Source organism: Salmo trutta, chromosome 9, assembly GCF_901001165.1.
Source record: "Salmo trutta chromosome 9, fSalTru1.1, whole genome shotgun sequence".
Taxonomy (NCBI): Eukaryota; Metazoa; Chordata; class Actinopteri; order Salmoniformes; family Salmonidae; genus Salmo; species Salmo trutta.
In genome coordinates this window covers 1,661,686-1,680,077 of record NC_042965.1, presented here as the reverse complement: position 1 = coordinate 1,680,077, position 18,392 = coordinate 1,661,686, and the positions used below count along the sequence as shown (strand labels likewise).

The window sequence follows — 18,392 nt, the reverse complement described above, 5'->3', positions numbered from 1 at the left end:
AGGTCTTGCCATATATTTTCAAGTAGATTTAAGCCAAAACTGTAACTCAGCTACTCAAAAACATTCACTGTCTTCTTGGTAAGCAACTCCACTGTAGAGTTGTCCTTGTGTTTTAGGTTATTGTCCTAGTGAAATGTGAATTCTTCTCCCAGTGTCTGGTGAAAGGCAGACTGAACCAGGTTCTTCTAGGATTTTGCCTGTGCTTAGCTCCAGCGTAGATGTGGCCTTTTGTTTTAGGTTATTGTCCTGCTGAAAGGTTAATTCATCTCCCAGTGTCTGGTGGAAAGAAGACTGAACCAGGTTTTCCTCTAGGATTTTGCCTGTGCTTACCTAAAAAAAAAATCCAGAAAAACTCCTCAGTCCTTAACGATTACAAGCATACCCATAACATGATGCAGTAATCACAATGTTTTAAAATATGGAGAGTAGTACTCAGTAACGTGTTGTATTGGATTTGCCTCAAACATAACACTTTGTATTCAAGACAAAAAGGGAATTGCATTGCCACATCTTTTTATTCTGTACATGCTTCCTTCTTTTCACTCTGTCAATTAGGATAGTATTGTGGAGTAACTACAATGTTGTTGTTGAGCCATCCTCAGTTTTCTCCTATCACAGCCATTAAACTCTGTAACTGTTTAAAGTCACCATCATGGTGAAATCACTGAGCGGTTTCCTTCCTCTCCAGCAACTGAGTTAAGAAAGACACCTGTATCTTTGTAGTGACTGGGTGTATTGATACACCATCCAAAGTGTAATTAATAACCATGCTCAAAGAGATATTCAATGTCTGCTTTTTTTATTTGTACCGTTCTACCAATAGGAGCCCTTCTTTGCAAGGCATTGGATAACCTCCCATCTTTGTGGTTGAAACTGTGTTTGAAATTCACCGCTCAACTGAGGGATCTTACAGATAATTGTATGTGTGGGGTACGGAGATGAGATAGTCATTCAAAAATCATGTCAAACACTATTATTGCACATTGAGTGAGTCCATGCAACTTATGAGACTTGTTAAGCACATTTTTACTCCTAAACTTATTTAGGCTTGCCATAATAAAGGGGCTGAATACTCAAGACATTTCAGCTTTTCATTTTTGATTAATTTGTAAAAAATTCTAAAAACATCATTCCACTCCAATTTAGGCCTGTGGTCTCTAAGTTAATGTCTTGTGACTGAAATTACATCTGGAGATGTTGTTATATTTAAGAAGTGTTGGACTGAAACGTTTGACTTATAGATAAACATAGGGCCGAATAGATAACCAACCAGCACTTGAGGTTAGCAGCTCTAAAATATTTTGTAAAAAAAAAATGTGTACGCCGTATATGCGCCGTATATGAGCAGTTATTATGAGCAGTTATTCCATTATAATCCTTCTAAAACATAAATACGTATGTCTCTGTCTCACTTGCTTACTTTTGGAAGGGCATGGAAAACTTTGTTAGAAAACTTTAGTGACATTGAATTGAAGCATATTAATCGTCCACAATGGGGCAGTTCACAGAGTTGGATTTGACTTGAGAACAACACAGTCAGAGGGCTGAGAATGTCAGACCTAAGCATCCATTGTTGAGAGAGGAGTGCTGTGGAGCTGGCAGTCCGTCTTCTCACAGTGTAGGAGGAGGCATTTCTCAACCAGCAGTGACTTGGTCTCCATCAAACATAGCTCCCCTGCCTAGAGCAACTAGGGGGGATTTAAAAACAACCCCAAGGCCTCCCGAGACCTTTGAAGATTTATATCTTTCATGTATGAAGTCAATTGTTTCTCATCTTAACTTCAAAGAGGGCACAACCATAAAGGACACTAGGCCTCAGACAAATCCGAAGATGGCAGTCTTTTAAATCAAGGTGGCTTTATTCATTTGAAGGGCTCATTCATCAAGGAAACTGACATTCAACTTTTTACTACTAGAATGTTCTTGGATGACCTTGAGCCCCAGAGTATCAAGGACAGTGTTGAGGCTCGACATTTACAGTAACTTTACAACCCTTGACTTTTTCCACATTTTGGTGTGTTACAAAGTGGGATTCAAATGGATTTAATTGTAATTTTTTTGTCAACGATCTACACAAAATACCATTTAATGTCAAAGTGGGGAAAAAAATCCAACATTTGTAAAAAAAAAACCAACAACACCACCTGAGTCACCTTTGGCAGTGATTACAGCACACCTGGATTGTACATTATTTGCACATTGTTGTTTTAAAAACTCTTCAAGTTCTGTCAAGTTGGTTGTTGATCATTGCTAGACAGTCATTTTCAAGTCTAGCCATAGATTTTCAAGCCAATTTAAGTCAAAACTTTAACCAGGCCACTCAGTAACACTCAGGAACATTAAAATGTACAACTCCAGTGTACATTTGGCCTTGTGTTTTAGGTTATTGTCCCGCTGAAAAGTGAATTTGTCTCCCAGTGTCTTTTGGAAAGCATTGTGAACCAGGGTTTCCTCTAGAATTTTGCCTGTGTTTAGCTCCATTCTGTTTCTTTTTATCCTAAAAAACTCCCTAGTCCTTGTCGATGACAAGCATACCCATAACATGATGCAGCCATCACCATGCTTGGAAATATGATGAGTGGTACTCGGTGATGTGTTGTGTTTGCCCCAAACATAACACTTTGTATTCAGGACATAAAGTACATTTCTTTGGCACATTTGTTGCAGTTTTACTTCAGTATATTTTTTCTAACAGGATGCATGTTTTGAAATATTTGTATTCTGTACAGGCTTCCTTCTTTTCACACTGTCATTTATGTTAGAAGTGGAGTAACTACAACATTGTTAATCCATCCTCAATTTTCTCCTATCATAGCCATTAAACTCTGTAACCATTTTAAAGTCACCATTGGCCTCATGGTGAAATCCCTGAGCCGTTTCCTTTATATCCATGCAATTTATTATGTAACTTATTATGTAACTTAAGCACATTTTTACTCCTGAACTTATTTAGGCTTGCCATAACACAGGGGTTTAATACTTATTTAGCGTTTCAGTTTTCATTAATTTGTAAAGATTAAAAATATATATAATTCCACTGACATTATGGGGTATTGTGTGTAGGCCAGTGACATAAAATCTCAATTTAATAAATTTTAAATTCAGGCTGTGACACAACAAAATGTGGAAAAAGTCAAGGGGTGTGAATACTTTCTGAAGGCACTGTAAAGCAATATTAATTATTCATTGCCTAAAAATGTGTTCTTATCCAAGGTGATTTATATAATCTAGTTTTGACTCTCATTCTCAGATTGCAGTGTGAATAGCCACCAGGAGAATACATTTCCTGTCCAACAATCTAATTTGAATTTCATACCTCCAAAAGCCTTAACACAGATATTTAATACGCATTCCTACGTGTCAAAACAACCCAGCACTTCCTTGTAAATGAGAAACATTGTCATCTAGTGTGACAGAGATGTGTGAACATTCTCATAGACAATCTTTTAATCTGTGTAGCTAGTGGAACCCAGTTGTTGCTTATACTGCCTACTTTGTCTGGGCAGACTTCAAAGCCACTTGTACTTCATAGCATGGTTGTCCAGAGCTGTAACCTCTACATACACAGGCATTGTCTGAAAATGATAAAATCTCAATCTCACTGAAATGTGTTCACTGATGTGTCACTGCCACTCGCAGAAAGACTAAATGGTGCGAACACAAAACACAGTACATACCCCGTTGACGAAGGGAGGATGAAAGGAAATGCTTTGAGGTTACAGTACATCTACCATGCCTTGGAGAGAACTCATTTCTGTGTTCAAAGATTGTGGTTGTGGTCATGGTTGTCTTTTCAACTTGGAGGAAAAGGCAGACCATCACATCCAGCTAACTATGTTCACACCATTTGGATCTATTCCGCATCTGTATTATATGGATGAATCAGCAAAAACTAGTTAATGCTATTATCTCACCACCCAACTCAGGCATTACCAATGTACTAACCTCCCAAGATCAAGGAAATTCGCCTACTCTCCAGTAACTGTAAGGTGGGAGTGCTTTGCTTTACTGAAACATGGCTAGATAGTTCGATAAAAAACGCTGAGATTGAAGATAAAAATGATATAGTAATTAGAATAGACCGCAATCGCAAATCGGGGGAGTTTGTACTTATGTAAGATCAAATATTGGGTTCAACTACAGATTTAGATTTAAGCCATGATGAGACGGAAGTTGTGTCGCTAGACATTCTATTACCAAAATGTAAACCCATTATAGTCAGAACCTGTTACAGACTACAAGACCAGTTTTATGAATTGTTGGAGGTGACTTGCTCTAACTGTACAGATTTTGGTAAATCAGAGGTTATTGTTACTGGTGATTTTAATACAGACATGCTTAAAAAGGACAATGTTACTTTTAAAGCTTTTAAGAATTGTTTTAATCTGTTTGCCTTACACCAGCTGATTAATGAGCCCACCAGGGTCTTCCCTTCTACCCAAACCATCCTTGACCTTGTGTTGGGGTTGGATAGATCAAGGATATCAAACAGTGGGGATGTATGGTCCTGTGTGGCTCAGTGTGGTCCTGTGTGGCTCAGTTGGTAGAGCATGGTGTTTGCAACGCCAGGGTTGTTAGTTCGATTCCCACGGGCGACCAGTACGGAGAAGAAGAAAAAAATGTATGAAATGTATGCATTTACTACTGTAAATCGCTCTGGATAAGAGCGTCTGCTAAATGACTAAAATGTAATGTAAACTATGGGCTCAGTGATCATTCCATCATTTTTTGTAGTAGGAAGGTTCAGAAAAAGTTTTTAATTGTCATAACGCAATACAAATTTGGTCTATGAAGAACTATAGTGCAGATGCTTTTGTTAATTGTTTGAGCAAATTGGACTGGTCTACTGTATTGAAATGCAATGAGGTGGAAAATGCCTGGGGCAATTTTAAATAATTGTTTTTAGATGCTGTTGACAAGCTGGCTCCAGATTAAAAAAAAAAAAGAATTTTAAGCAAATAACAGAACCATGGATAAACAATAACATTTTAAAGGCAATTAAGCTAAGAAATGAACTCTTTCTGGAGTTCAGGAAATCCAAGGCAGATTACGTTTTTATAGACTATAAGAAATTACGAAATGAGGCTAACAGGATGATAGAGAAGGCCAAGAAAGATTGTTTTAATGACAAAATAGGTGAGAACAGGAACAATCCGAGTAAAATATGGATGTGTCTGAAGCTGTTAGGTTACACTAACAGATTAAAGAACAAAGCTTGAAATCTTAGCCTGGACATTGGAGGAAAGGTTACATCAGACAAGACCATGGTTGCAGACAGTCTGAAAAGCTACTTCACAACGATAGCTAACACATTGTTTAGCAAGTTACCCTGTCAATCAGGTTGTTATTTAAAATATATATATATATATATATATATATATATATATATATATATATATATATATATATATATATATTCAACCTTTATTTAACTAGGCAAGTCAGTTAAGAACAAATTCTTATTTACAATGATGGCCTACCCTGGCCTGTGCGCCGCCCTATGGGACTCCCAATCACGGCAGGATGTGATACAGCCTGGATGGGGAGAGTCAAGTCCAGCAGTTTCGAGTTTTAATCGAAAAAGTGTCTGAGTCAACTGTGCTACAGAAGCTGAAAAAACTTGACCATGCCAATGGAATTGGCCTTGACAACATTCCTGACAGATTTCTAAGAGATGCTGAGGTAATTATCATCCCCTGCATAACTCACATTGTAAATCTGTCTTTTAAACTAGGAATTTTAACCAGTCAACTAAAACTTGCAAGGGTCATTCCTCTATATAAAAAGGGAATAAACTGGATCATGGAAACTATCGGCCTGTCTCAATCCTGTGTATTTTATCGAAGGTCATGGAAAGGATTATGTTTAAGCAGACTGACAGGAATAGTTCCTTAGATAACCTACTACAGTATATGAGCTCCAAGCTGGCTTCAGGAAATCACGTTCCATGGAGGGAAATTTTGTGGTATGGTTATGCTAGATCTTTAAAAGGCATTTGATACAGTGGATCACGTGATTCTGTTAATCAAACTAAGAGCCATGGGCTTTAACAACTTAGCCATAAAATGGGTTAGCTCTTATCTCCAAGGAAGAAAATACATAGTGGATGTTGGATGGGACAAAACCTTGAACTGTGGGGTCCCCATGGGAGTGTGCTGGGTCCACTTTTCTTTCTACTGTAAATGATCTGAAATCTGCCTGTACATGTGACGTTTTCCTCTATGCAGATACACTACGGTTCAAAGGTTTGGGGTCACTTAGAAATGTAGATGTTTTTGAAAGAAAATCACATTTTTTGTCCATTAAAATAACATCAAATTGATCAGAAACACAGTGTAGTCATTGTTAATGTTGTAAATAACTATTGTAGCTGGAAACGACTGATTTTTAATGGAATATCTACATAGGCGTACAGAGGCCCATTATCAGCAATCATCACTCCTGTGTTCCAATGACATGTTGTGTTAGCTAATCCAAGTTGATCATTTTAAAAGGCTAATTGATCATTAGAAAAACCTTTTGCAATTATCTTAGCACAACTGAAAACTGTTGTTCTGATTATAGAAGCAATAAAACTGGCCTTCTTTAGACTCATTGAGTATCTGGAACATCAGTATTTGTGGGTTCGATTACAGGCTCAAAATGGCCAGAAACAAATAACTTTCTTCTGAAACTCTTGTTCCTCAGACACCTCACAAGTCCACAACTGGCAGCTTCATTAAATAGTCCCCGCAAAACACCAGTATCAACGTCAACAGTGAAGAGGCGACTCCAGGATGTTGGCCTTCTGTTTCTCAAACTAGACACTCTAATGTACTTGTCTTCTTGCTCAGTTGTGAACCGGGGCCTTCCACTCCTCTTTCTATTCTGGTTAGAGCCAGTTCGTGCTGTTCTGTGAAGGGAGTAGTACACAGCGTTGTACAAGATCTTCAGTTTCTTGGCAATTTCTCGCATGGAATAGCCTTAATTTCTCTGAACAAGAATAGACTTACGAGTTTCAGAAAAAAGTTCTTTGTTTCTGGCCATTTTGAGCCTGTAATCGAACCCACAAATGCTGATGTTTGTGGGGTCATTTTGCACTTCCTAAGGCTTCCACTAGGTGTCAACAGTCTTTAGAACTGTTGAACTATGCTTCTACTGTTACTGGGCAGAGAATAAGAGCTGTCTCAAGCCTGGGACCAACGAGTTGTTTACTGCGCAAGCACGCAGGCATGACGCTCCTTCTTTTTCCTCTGTAATGAATACGCTATTGTCCGGTTGGAATATTATCGCAGATTTATGTTAAAAAAAAAACCTAAGGATTGATTGTAAACATCGGTTGACATGTTTCTACGAACGGTAATAGAACTATTTGACTTTTTGTCTCTGGTTTTACGCTCGCCTTTGGATTAGTGATCTGAACGTGCGAACAAAATGGAGGTATTTGGACATAAATATGGAGGTTTTCGAACAAAAAAATAACATTTCTTGTGGGAGTCCTGGGATTGCATTCCGACGAAGATCATCAAAGGTAAGTAAAGATTTATAATACTAATTCTGAGTTTAGTTGACTCCAGAACTTGGCGGGTAACTGTATAGCTTGCTTGGATGGCTGAGCTCTGTACTCAGAATATTGAAAAATGTGCTTTCGCCATAAAGCTATTTTAAAATCTGACACAGCGGTTGCATTAAGGAGAAGTGTATCTATAATTCTTTCAATAACTGTTGTAAATTTTATCAACGTTTATGATGAGTATTTTTGTAAATTGATGTGCTCATTCACTGGCAGTTTTGGAGGCAATACATTTTCTGAACGTCACGCGCCAATGTAAAATGGGGTTTATGGATATAAATATGAACTTTATCGAACAAAACATACATGTATTTTGTAACATTGAGTCCTGGGTGTGTCATCTGATGAAGATCATCAAAGGTTAGTGATTAATTTTAGCTGTATTTCTGGTTTTTGTGACGCCTCTCCTTGCTTGGAAAATGGCTGTGTGGTTTTTCTTGTTTAGGCGCTGTCCTAACATAATCTAATGTTATGCTTTCGCTGTAAAGCCTTTTTGAAATCAAACACTGTGGTTGGATTAAGGAGAATTTTATCTTTAAAATTGTGTATAATACTTGTATGTTTGAGAAATGTTAATTATGAGATTTTTGTTGTTTTGAATTTGCCGCCCTGCACTTTCACTGGCTGTCGTCATATTAGCCATAACAGGTTAATCAATTTTAGAATAAGGCTGTAACGTAACAAAATGTGGAAAAAGTCAAGGGGTTTGAATACTTTCCAAATGCACTGTATGTAACTACTTTAACTTGGCCCGGGATAAACATAACTATTCCACTAGAAGGAGTGAAACAGACGTTGTTCCTTTTAGATGTATTAGTGGTATGGGGAAAGAAACCTTTTTGTACTCGGCTACTATTCTTTGGAGTAGTCTTCCAAGAATTTGAAACGTATAACCTCCATAGGCAGTTTGAAGTTCTCACTGAAAAAATTGCTAAATAGTAGCATGTCTCAAAAGTGAGTCGTAAGACTACAGTACGTAGGTGAGAAGAAAATGCCTGGGATAGCATGCTATGGTCTGCCTATTCATGCCTATTGTGTATCATATTGTGATTGTCTTGTATATTTTAGGGATTGATTATTGTATATATTAGGGGTGTTTGTCCAGAGATGTTTATTAGGAAATGGAAGTTCACTAATTAGCTGATTTTATGAAATAAGCAACAATTTTGTTTGTCACTGTTTGTTGCCACTACCATTGCTGCCTAACCTTCTGGGTAAGTCTAAGAGCTTTCCACACCTGGATTGTGCAACATTTGCCCATTATTCTTTTCAAAACTCTTCAAGCTCTGTCAAATTGTTTGTTAATCATTGCTAGACAACCATTTTCAGGTCTCGCTATCGATTTTCAAGTATATTTAAGTCAAAACTGTAACTCGGCCACTCAGGAACATTCACTTGTGTTTTAGGTTATTGTCCTCCTGAAAGGCGAATTCAACAACATTTTCAAAAAGTCAAGGAATGTAAATACTTTCTGAAAGCACTGTAACAGGCAAAAAAAGAAACGTCTGAAACTAGATCTCCTACATACTGATCTTGACGAGAAGAAAAAAAAAGCTGTTGGGGGAGGTTCTCTTCTGCACTGTTGAACCAATCCAGTAAATGTGGAGGAGGAGTTAAGATGGAGTGTTGCCTTGATAGCATCCAAATGCGAAAGACGTGCCACAGGCTCTCTTTCCATTTTCCTCTGAAAACCGGAACATCCGGTTGTTGGGTACTCGGCAGAGGATACCAATGTACAGACCCTTTCGACATCCAAGCATACCCTCAAGACATGCTTTGTCCACCAAGAGCCAATGTAAGAGGAAACACTTGACCATAAACCGATTCATGATAGGAGTTGTTATGGGCATATTGGAGACTTCACTGAATTCATACACAATTACTGTACACCTATATACAGTCAAATATGACTGTATTTACATATTCTCTCTGCTAAGCTACACGATATATGTATATGAAACTCTTTAGTTGGAGGCTCGGAAAGGCTATCTCTCTAGTTCAGGGGTGTCAAACTCATTTTGCCCGTGAGCAGTATTCGGTCTTCACATATGTACGGAGGGCCGCACTGAAAGTTCTTTACATTTCTTTGCTGTCAAAAAAATTGTAATCTATTAAAAATGTTAAATAATCGATGCTCCCTGACTATCCAGAGTGAAGAGATGTAAGTCCACTCAAATTTCTTCAGTTTCCATTTGGTTTTAGTCCCAATTATAATTTTTTTAACCCTCCGCAGGCTGTATTGAATGGGCCTTGAGTTTGACACATGTGCTCTAGTTGATTGGGCATATATCCTTCTCTGTTGGCTGTGTTTACACAGGCAGCCCAATTTTTTTATTTTTTCCCACTAATCGGTCTTTTGACCAATCACATCAGATCTTTTCACATCAGCCTTGGAGTCATGGCTACATGCACCTATGCACACATAACGACTAATTTTGTCAAACAATTACAACTGAAAGACCACCGATTTATGATCAAGAACATTGTGCTCAAGCTAAGCATGTGAAGATCTATTCAGATCAAACTTATGCTGCGGAAATGATTCATTAATTTAATTGCAGTGCAATTTACGGTGAATAATTTAAAGAGAGCGACTTGGGTTTAAATGTAAGACCACCTTAGAAAAAGACAAAGAGGATGCAGAGGCACTGTACAGTATGTGGTCTCTGACGCAAAGGAAAAGGACAACCTAGAGGGGCAACATAATGCAAGCTAATTGGGAGAAAGGAAACCCGTGGCTTGAAGCTTCACATAAAAGGCTCAAAAGTAAAAGTAACAGGTCAGAAATTTTTTTTAGACTTCTGCAACCAATATTAGTCTAAAGAATATAAGTCCAAAGAAATGAAACATATAGTACCAGTCAAAAGTTTGGACACACCTACTCATTGAAGGGTTTTTCTTGATTTTTACTATTTTCTACATTGTAGAATAATAGTGAAAACATCAAAACCATGAAATAACACATATGGAATCATGTAGTAACCAAAAATGTGTTAAACAAATCAAAATATAATTTAGATTTTAGATTCTTCAAAGTAGACACCCTTTGCCTTGATGACATCTTTGCACACTCTTCTCTCAAACAGCTTCACCTGGAATGCTTTTCCAACAGTCATGAAGGAGTTCCCACATATGCTGAGCACTTGTTGGCTGCTTTCCTTCACTCTGCAGTCCAACTCATCCCAAACCATCTCAATTGGGTTGTCAGGTGATTGTGGAGGCCAGGTCATCTGATGCAGCACTCCATCACTCTCCCTATTGATTAAATAGCCTTTACACAGCCTGGAGGTGTGTTGGGTCATTGTCCTGTTGAAAAACAAATGATTGTCCCACTAAGTGCAAACCAGATGGGATGGTGTATCACTGCAGAATGCTGTGGTAGACATGCTGGTTAAGTGTGCCTTGAATTCTAAATAAATCACAGACTGCATCACCAGAAAAGCACCCCCACACCATCACACCTCCTCCTCCATGCTTCACGGTGGGAACTACACATGTGGAGATCATCCGTTCACCTACTGTGCGCTACTGTGAACCAAAAATCTCAAATGTGGACTCATCAGACCAAAGAATAGATTTCCACCGGTCTAATGTCCATTGCTCGTGTTTCTTGGTCCAAGCAAGTCTCTTTTTATTATTGGTGTCCTTCAGCAGTGGTTTCTTTTCAGAAATTCGACCATGAAGGCTTGATTCACACAGTCTCCTCTGAACAGTTGATGTTGAGATGTGTCTGTTACCTGAACTCCGCGAAGCATTTATTTGGGCGGCAATTTCTGAGGCTGGTAACTCTAATGAACTAATAACTCTGGGTCTTTCTTTCCTGTGGCGGTCCTCATGGGAGCCAGTTTCATCATAGTGCTAGATGGTTTTTGCAACTGCACTTGAAGAAATGTCTTACAGTAATGATGGACTGTCATTTCTCTTTGCTTATTTGAGCTGTTCTTGCCATAATACGGACTTGGTCTTTTACCAAATAAGGCTATCTTCTATATACCATCCCTACTTTGTCACAACACAACTGATTTGCTGAAACACATTAAGAAGAAAAGAAATTCCACAAATTAACTTTTAACAGGGCACACCTGCTAATTGAAATGCATTCTAGGTGACTCCCTCTAGTCATGAAGCTGGTTGAGAGAGTGCCAAGAATTTGCAAAGCTGTCATCAAGGCAAAGGGTGGCTACTTTTGAAAAATGATTTATTTAACACTTTTTTGGTTACTACATGATTCAATATGTGTTATTTCATAGTTTTGATATCTTCACTATTATTCTAACATGTAGAAAATAGTAAAATATAGAAAAACCCTTGAATAAGTAGGTGTGTCCAAACTTTGACTCGTACTGTATATAGACTCAATAGGAGATGGCATATCATCCCAGTTCACCTAAATATTACATTACAGTATATACAATCAGAGGCTTCCTGAGTAATTCTGTTATTTAGACATTACAATACAGAAAATTCGATCGCTGAGCAGTGAGGACCTAATTTCTATTATTCCCTTTATTCAGAGTTTCCTAGTAGACTTTCCAGCCTGATAATGGTGAGTGTTCAAACTGAAATGACATCTTGGCACAGTAATTGGCACCACTCCAAGGTTGTGCCTCTATCATGCCACTCTCCTTGGTAAACAGGTGCCAGTCAACTGAAGCTGAAAATAACCGATCAAGATGCAACTGGCTAACTGTCTGTCTATTCCAAGTGTAAAATACCAACACTGAAGGTAGTGAAAAAACATCAGAATTGGGCTGCCACACTAAACATATCCAATGATGTTCCTGTGTAACTTCATGGGGTTAAACAATACAACACAAAATATGTATCCATGGAGGGATTAGAACAGTGACTGTGCAACAGACGACCAAGGCCACAGAGCGACGGGAGAGAATTCCTCCTCCCTCCCTCCCCTTCCCACCTTCCACCTCGCCCGGTCTGGACAGCTTTGGTAACGAACCCATAAATTGGAGAGACACACAGAGATGGCCACAGGTCGGCGGGGCAGAGGAGGCAGAGAGGGGGAGGACGGGACTCATTGCCTCAGACAGGGCAGGGGGGATAGATAGATAGATAGATAGATAGATAGATAGATAGATAGATATGACTTCAGTTGGTAGAGGGTAGGATGCTCTATAAATATGATTAGTAATAAATTTGCACTACATAAGGTACAGCCTTGGAACATTCCATCTCGACAGATGAAAGGTCCTGTGGAAGGGAGACTGTTCACAATGGTAGCAGATGGTGGTGCGGGGGGAGGTAGAGGGGGAGGGAGGGTCGCGGGAGGGAGAGGTGGGATATCACACGGATAGATGAGCCCAGACACAACGGTGCTCAAATGTACTGGGACAGCAATGGCCACCAAGCAACATTGGTGCTCTTTTCTGGCAGAGGGTGAACTATTAAATATCCACAGTGCGGATACTCATTATTTTACCATTCTAATCATTCCAATGTGTTGCCCTAATACATATTGGTACTGTAATATTCATTAACAGATCCCACAAATGAGTGAGCTTCAAAATAGAAAGTTGGACTTTTATATCATTTTAATTGCAAGCAAGGATGAATCTGGGGGCTCAGAATTTGGGGAGTTATACATCTGCAATATTTATAGTTTAATTTGTTTAATTAATGTCAATGCAACCACATTTAGTTCCAAAACATCTGGTGATGAAGAATTCAGATTTCCCTGTACTGTATGTTCAGTATTCATGTTCATTTGGCTAAGATGGAGGTTATGCTTTGAGACAGTGGATGTCATACCCTATAACCTTAATGTGTTAGATTGGCACTCAGCACTATGTTTTCACAGTACATTTGGCACCTGGAGCTAGGAATGAGAAGAGAAATGCACCTGCACATGGGAGAGGGATAAGGACATAAGGAGATGAGTACTGTTGAAAGTGGTGCTCAATTGCCATGCAGCGATGGTTTAAGCTGCATGAAGGCAAAACGGAGCTTAATACATCAAAGTAATCCAAGCAAGAACATAAATAGTCAAACCAGAGTTTAAAAACCAAGCCATGCAAACAGTCACAGAACCAAAACAGACAATATCATCAGAGCTCACTTTCATATAAAAAAAAGCAGCTACAGATGAAACTGAACTGATAATACAGAGACAAGCTGCAAAAGTGACATTGAAAAGAAAATATAAAAAAATACTGTGAGAAGCTTGAGTTTGAATGTGAGCCCTTGTTGCTGTTAACTCGGTTGCCATGATGGACGGGGCCAGCCAGGACCCAGGTAACAGCAACGAGGGTAGCAACACCACGGTGATGCTGTTTAAGCATGCTGTATTCTCTGCCACCATTGTGTCTGTCTGGTCTGCCTACAGGTGTCTGCTTCCAGCTTCCAGAGAGGAGAGCGACAGGAGAGAGACAGCTAGCTCACTGAGCTTCACCTAGACTGCATCACCATTCTCCACCCTTCCAGGCATTTCTCACAATTTCCATCATGGATGGTGACAATGACAATGGAGGAAACTCCCTCTAGTCAATATTTTCACCAATGCTTTCAAATCTGTGATGGGAAGTGGTCACTTCAGGAGAAGGGTGGAGAATTGTGACCCATCCTTACAGTACAACCCCAGAGACCTCACACACTGCCACGTACCAGAGAGATAGACTCCTCCTCCCTGATGACCTCACCCTAACACACAGTCCTCTAGCTGTACTCCTCATTGGTGTGTGTGTGTTTTGTGGATATCTATGAGGCCACCGGTCACCTCTAATCATCCTTATTGATTATCAATATCTACTCATGGCAACCACTTATCTAAGAAGATGACTCAGGTAATGTACCAACAAGACATTACATTTGGTGTAATGGGACTTGTAATGGTTTTCCCGCTCTATTACGGTACATGACATTGATCATGCCAGTGTAATCATGTCTGTGTTTTCTCCCGGCATCTTTATGTGTCTGGGTTTAAAGTGACCTTGAGCCCGCTGGGATGTTAAGACAGCAAAAAAGGGCATTCAATGTCATGTCCCTGGACAAGATAAAACTGGGGCCATCTTCTTGTGGAAATAAATACAGTGAAATCTTCCTTTTTTTCCTCAAGCGTAATGGTCTGTATATTACATCTCCTCAGGGACATTAGAGTCTTTGTTGAATAAATCTCTCTCTCCGGGGCGTGGCAATTTGTTCTCTCCTGACACTGTTTCAGTTCCGGGCTAGTCAGCTGGAAGCAGACACAGTAAATCTCATCCCTGCCACAGGAGAAATGGACTTTTCTATTCCAAGGCTTACCATTGGCATCCTGCTGGGTCTGAGAGGGCACTGCCATATAGGGGTCCCTGTTATCTGAGGGCATGGGGGTGTCCGCCTGCTCCACCATGCCGCCCCGACCCAGTGGTCCTCCTGCAGGAGGATGGGCCGTAGTGGGGAATGGGAGGGTGGGATGGCCTGCCGGACACAACACATGTTAACTCTCCTCACACTCTCTCTCACACACACACACACACACACACACACACACACACACACACACACACACACACACACACACACACACACACACACACACGGGCTGTGAGAAGCTACAAGACAGTGTGCCTGCCTGCCTAGTGAGGCGACCCTGGACAACTGACTGCTGGACCCTGTATCTCTAGGGAGCTGTGACCTTGCAGGAAGGGAGCGATAGAGAGTCTCTGAGGAGAGGAGAACCTTTCCTTTCCTCACTCACATGTCACGCTGCTGCTGGCAAGAACTGAACCGCCTATCACAATCTCCTCAGGGAAGCATACCTTTGATATGAAGAGCAAGAAAAAGCCCGATCCCTCCCTAACAATCCTCCCTTCTCTTCACGTCCCAGGCTCTCCTCTACCCGTTACGTTTCAATGTCAATCTATCAGCTATATTTAGTAGAGCGTTTTGAAAAAGCCCAACTTCAAGACCAAATTAATCATGAGGGGTAAGATATTAATGTCCTCTAACCTAAATTACCCTTCTGATTACACTCCTTAATGACACCATGCACTTCTGGCCTATCGCTGGCCACAGTTAAAACAGGACTAAAATTAGACCCTACCATACTCCGTTATTTTTCTATGTTATATCAATATCGTTCTACCTCCGCCTTAAGTTCCAGTCTGTATACTTTGGTAGCTCCTCTGACAATAAAATCATATAAATCACATTATCACATTACCATCCCCACGTCTCTCCTGTTTAGAGCAATAATTTGAGGCTACTCCCAGGCGGTGAGCGACCATACTGTAATCAACAGCTCGTATGTTAATCAGGCCAGCTCACAGTAAACCATTTTAACACGCTTTCTCATGAGTGGTGGTTGTGGATAGAGAGGCTGGTGGGGGAGGGGGAGCGGTGGTAGTGGGCCGGGATTGTTGCTGTTGGTCTTCCATGCACAACAGCCCCGCAGCCTCCGCGTGGCAATAATTAAAATGATTTATTTAACAATGCACTGTGGGCTGAGAGATTAGCGTGACAGGACTATTTTATAATTCATTTTCCACGGCCAGGGGAAGTGCAATTCAGGCAGATGACACACATACGGAGTCGGAGGATCAGCTCCTTGGAAAATAAAATCCTAAACTGCCGACTTGTGCAGATACCTTTTTTATAAATTAATTAGAGGCAGTGGCTTGTCTGGGGGGGCATTTGCAGTTGCATTTAAATATTATATCAACAGTCTGCGTCGGAACCTGAAATGCCTGGGTTTGACTGCCTCAAAAACACAGTCAGACCTTGGGGAGAATAAACACACTACTGTTGAGCTGCATTGAAATAGCAAACGCTTTGTATTTGACAGGAAGAAATGGGGGAAATAGGGGAGAAATACAGGGGGTAGAAAAGAAGGAGTGTGGGGGGTATTTCTGGAATGACTTCAAAAAAATTGCTATTCTTGTCATTCCTTATGGGAGTGTGAATCTTGTACAGCTCAAGTGTGATGTGTGAGGTGCAATGGAAGACTGTGACATCACTGCAGGCTAACCAAGACTGTTTATCATTTTTCTTCATAAGCCTGGGGGGGAAATGGTTTCAATCAACCAGCACCAAGAATCAAGCATAAACACAGTCAACCACAGTGAACCTCGGAGGCCTTTTCTATTAACAACAAGATCCATCCAATTAGGGAATAAAAGGTCAGGACAAATCAATACTATTGCATTGCAGTCTAGGGATCTTTCACAGCAGAGCAGGCCAGGGCAGGAGGAGGGTGGAGGGGAGAGAAGGTCTGGACTCTGAACACTAGGGAGTGGATTTAGGGAGGGCGCTAGAAGCTACAGTACTACACGTTAAAACAGACTGGGGGAAAACAAAAGTAAAATGACCATGGCGAGCCCTTTCATGACCCTGGCGAGCCCTTTCATGACCATGAGGACTGGACAGAACATCTACAGAAAGAAAAGAAATGAATTAAATTAAAGCTCAATTCATTTAGTCTCCTGTGAAATAGTGGGCAGGGTTTCATTTTGGTGAGAGCAAAGAATTGCTAGAAGTAAAGAGCTGAAAATAAATAAGGTTGAGGGTAGGTATCATCTTGTTAATTTAGTGTGGTTACTTACCGTTGAGGGCCACAAACGTATCTAAAAAGTCAAAGGAAAGATGTGTTAATGTTTTCAAAGAGCAAAAGCTAAAGCTGCAAGATGAATGATACATTGGCATGATCATTCAATAGCTTTTCATTCATCTCTTTAAAGTAATTGAAGATCGTAACTGAAAATAGGAATTCTTATCTTTGTGATCTATAGTGCTTCTCTGGTTAAAGGATTCTGAAGTGTTCGTTTTCTTGTTTTCTTCTAATTAATTGGTATTAACCAGAAACTAACACAGAGCTACAGTGAGGGAAAAAAGTATTTGATCCCCTGCTGATTTTGTACGTATGCCCACTGACAAAGAAATGATCAGTCTATAATTTAATGCTAGGTTTATTTGAACAGTGAGAGACAGAATAACAACAAAACAATCCAGAAAAACGCATGTCAAAAATGTTATAAATTGATTTTTCATTTTAATGATGGAAATAAGTATTTGACCCCCTCTCAATCAGAAAGATTTCTGGCTCCCAGGTGTCTTTTATACAGGTAACAAGCTGAGATTAGGAGCACACTCTTAAAGGGAGTCCTCCTAATCTCAGCTTGTTACCTGTATAAAAGACACCTGTCCACAGAAGCAATCAATAAATCAGATTCCAAACTCTCCACCATGGCCAAGACCAAAGAGCTCTCCAAGGATGTCAGGGACAAGATTGTAGACCTACACAAGGCTGAAATGGGCTACAAGACCATCGCCAAGCAGCTTGGTGAGAAGGTGACAACAGTTGGTGCGATTATTCGCAAATGGAAGAAACACAAAAGAACTGTCAATCTCCCTCGGCCTGGGGCTCCATGCAAGATCTCACCTCGTGGAGTTGCAATGATCATGAGAACGTGAGGAATCAGCCCAGAACTACATGGGAGGATCTTGTCAATGATCTCAAGGCAGCTGGGACCATAGTCCCCCTGCTCAAGAAAGCACATGTACATGCCTGTCTGAAGTTTGCCAATGAACATCTGAATGATTCAGAGGACAACTGGGTGAAAGTGTTCTGGTCAGATGAGACCAAAATGGAGCTCTTTGCATCAACTCAACTCGCCGTGTTTGGAGGAGGAGGAATGCCATCCCCACCCAAGAACACCATCCCCACTGTCAAACATGGAGGTGGAAACATTATGCTTTGGGGGTGTTTTTCTGCTAAGAGGACAGGACAACTTCACCGCATCAAAGGGACGATGGATGGGGCCATGTACAGTTAAATCTTGGGTGAGAACCTCCTTCCCTCAGCCAGGGCATTGAAAATGGGTCGTGGATGGGTATTCCAGCATGACAA

General features: G+C 40.3%; 1 protein-coding gene across 6 annotated transcripts in view; it reads right to left on the bottom strand.

Moving 5' to 3' along the window:
* LOC115199720 (semaphorin-6A) overlaps nt 1-18,392 on the bottom strand; it is a 95,690-nt gene that overhangs the window by 4,828 nt on the left and 72,470 nt on the right. For 4 of the 6 annotated variants that reach the window (XM_029762086.1, XM_029762089.1, XM_029762088.1 and 1 more), the window contains 3 exons: nt 17,089-17,109; nt 16,855-16,917; nt 14,810-14,965 (listed from right to left, as the gene is read on the bottom strand). In XM_029762086.1, coding sequence (XP_029617946.1) covers nt 14,810-14,965; nt 16,855-16,917; nt 17,089-17,109 — 240 coding nt within the window. The remainder of the gene's footprint in view (nt 1-14,809; nt 14,966-16,854; nt 16,918-17,088; nt 17,110-18,392) is intronic. The other 2 variants (XM_029762090.1, XM_029762091.1) reach the window with 2 other exon arrangements.